Source organism: Carlito syrichta, unplaced genomic scaffold (assembly GCF_000164805.1).
Source record: "Carlito syrichta isolate Samal-C Ts95f unplaced genomic scaffold, Tarsius_syrichta-2.0.1 Scaffold315561, whole genome shotgun sequence".
In the NCBI taxonomy this organism is placed as follows: Eukaryota; Metazoa; Chordata; class Mammalia; order Primates; family Tarsiidae; genus Carlito; species Carlito syrichta.
The window spans coordinates 935,734-937,018 of record NW_007259657.1 but is presented as its reverse complement, the minus strand read 5'-3'; the positions used below and the strand labels follow the sequence as shown (position 1 = coordinate 937,018).

Here is a 1,285-nt window from a genome sequence, read left to right as displayed (position 1 = left end):
CACCCCCACTCCACTACCTACATGGACACATCCTGCCCCCTACCTTCGCAACACACCCCATCCCCCCTACCTGCACAGCACACCCCAGCACCAGCAGCAGGAGCTTCTTGACTTCCTCCATGCTCTTCCCTGGAGTGAAAGAAACTGAATTAGGCTCAGCTGTTTCTACGATTCACCAAGACATGGGTTACTGCAGGGGGAAAATATCAGATTTGCTTTGAAAAACAAAAACAAAAACTACCCCTCTACCCAGAACGACCACTGAGGTCTACAAGCATGGGCTCATTTGCTTTTTTTTTTTTTTTTCCCCTTTTTGTACAGGCAAGGTCTCATTGTGTTGCCCAGTCTGGTCTTGAACTCCTGGGCTTAAGTGATCTTCCCACCTTGGCCTCCCAGAGTGCCGGGATTACAGGTGTGAGCCACCATACCCAGCTTAAACTGACCTTTTGATTATGTGAAGTCTTGTCTGATGAGGGAGGGAATGCACTGAGCACTGTGATACACTCAGTTCCTTGCTGTCACTGTCTGCACGTCAAGCTCTATCTCCTGCTCCGCCCCCTTCTGCAAGTTTCACAGTCCGGCTAGAGTGTTTAACGTGAACCCCAGGTGACACGGAGACATCGTTTGTGAACACTCTGCACACTCACCCTGTACCGAGGCCACTGACTTACTCAGCCAGCCCTTCCAGAGGTTCCTTGGTAGCTAAGTCTACAGGCCACCCCTGTTCACCCTGCAGGGTAGACTCTTCCAACTCCTCACTCCCTGAAGCACCCTGCAGACAAGCATTAGTCTCACCCCGAGGGATGTGCAATAAACTTCATTCCTCCCTGACCGATGCCCAGCCCATCGCCCTCTCTTAACTCAGCCCATCGAATGCGCCAAAACCCTGTCACCCCTTTAACTGTGTCTCCTTGATGGTGTTTAAGGCCGAATGCATCTTCACTGGTGTGTCCATCCCGACCACATAAACATACAGAGCCGGGATGTCTGTCTAGACCCGGCTTGACCACCTTAGTGACCTGGACAAGCCATATATCTGTCTCCAAGCCTCAGTTTCCACATCTGTGAGATGGAAGGAGCTGGCCTGGGTGATGTGCAGGGTTCCCTTCAGGTAAAAAACAGTTCTGAGGTTTTTCTGCCATTTTCACTGTAGCCTGGGTACTTGGGGATGAGGGGACAAGCCAGGAACAGCGCTGTCCTCGTGGAAGGCTGGCCGACTCACACGCATTGTGCCCATGTGGCTTGAGTGTCAACCAAGGGTCATGGGGTGACAAGGCCAAGCTCC

At 52.1% G+C, this 1,285-nt stretch overlaps 1 protein-coding gene across 1 annotated transcript in view; it reads right to left on the bottom strand.

Annotated features, from left to right (window-relative positions):
- CCDC88C (coiled-coil domain containing 88C) overlaps window positions 1-1,285 on the bottom strand; it is a 113,644-nt gene that overhangs the window by 58,426 nt on the left and 53,933 nt on the right. The window contains exon 5 of the mRNA XM_021706412.1: window positions 71-129. Within this exon, the coding sequence (XP_021562087.1) occupies window positions 71-129 (59 nt within the window). The remainder of the gene's footprint in view (window positions 1-70; window positions 130-1,285) is intronic.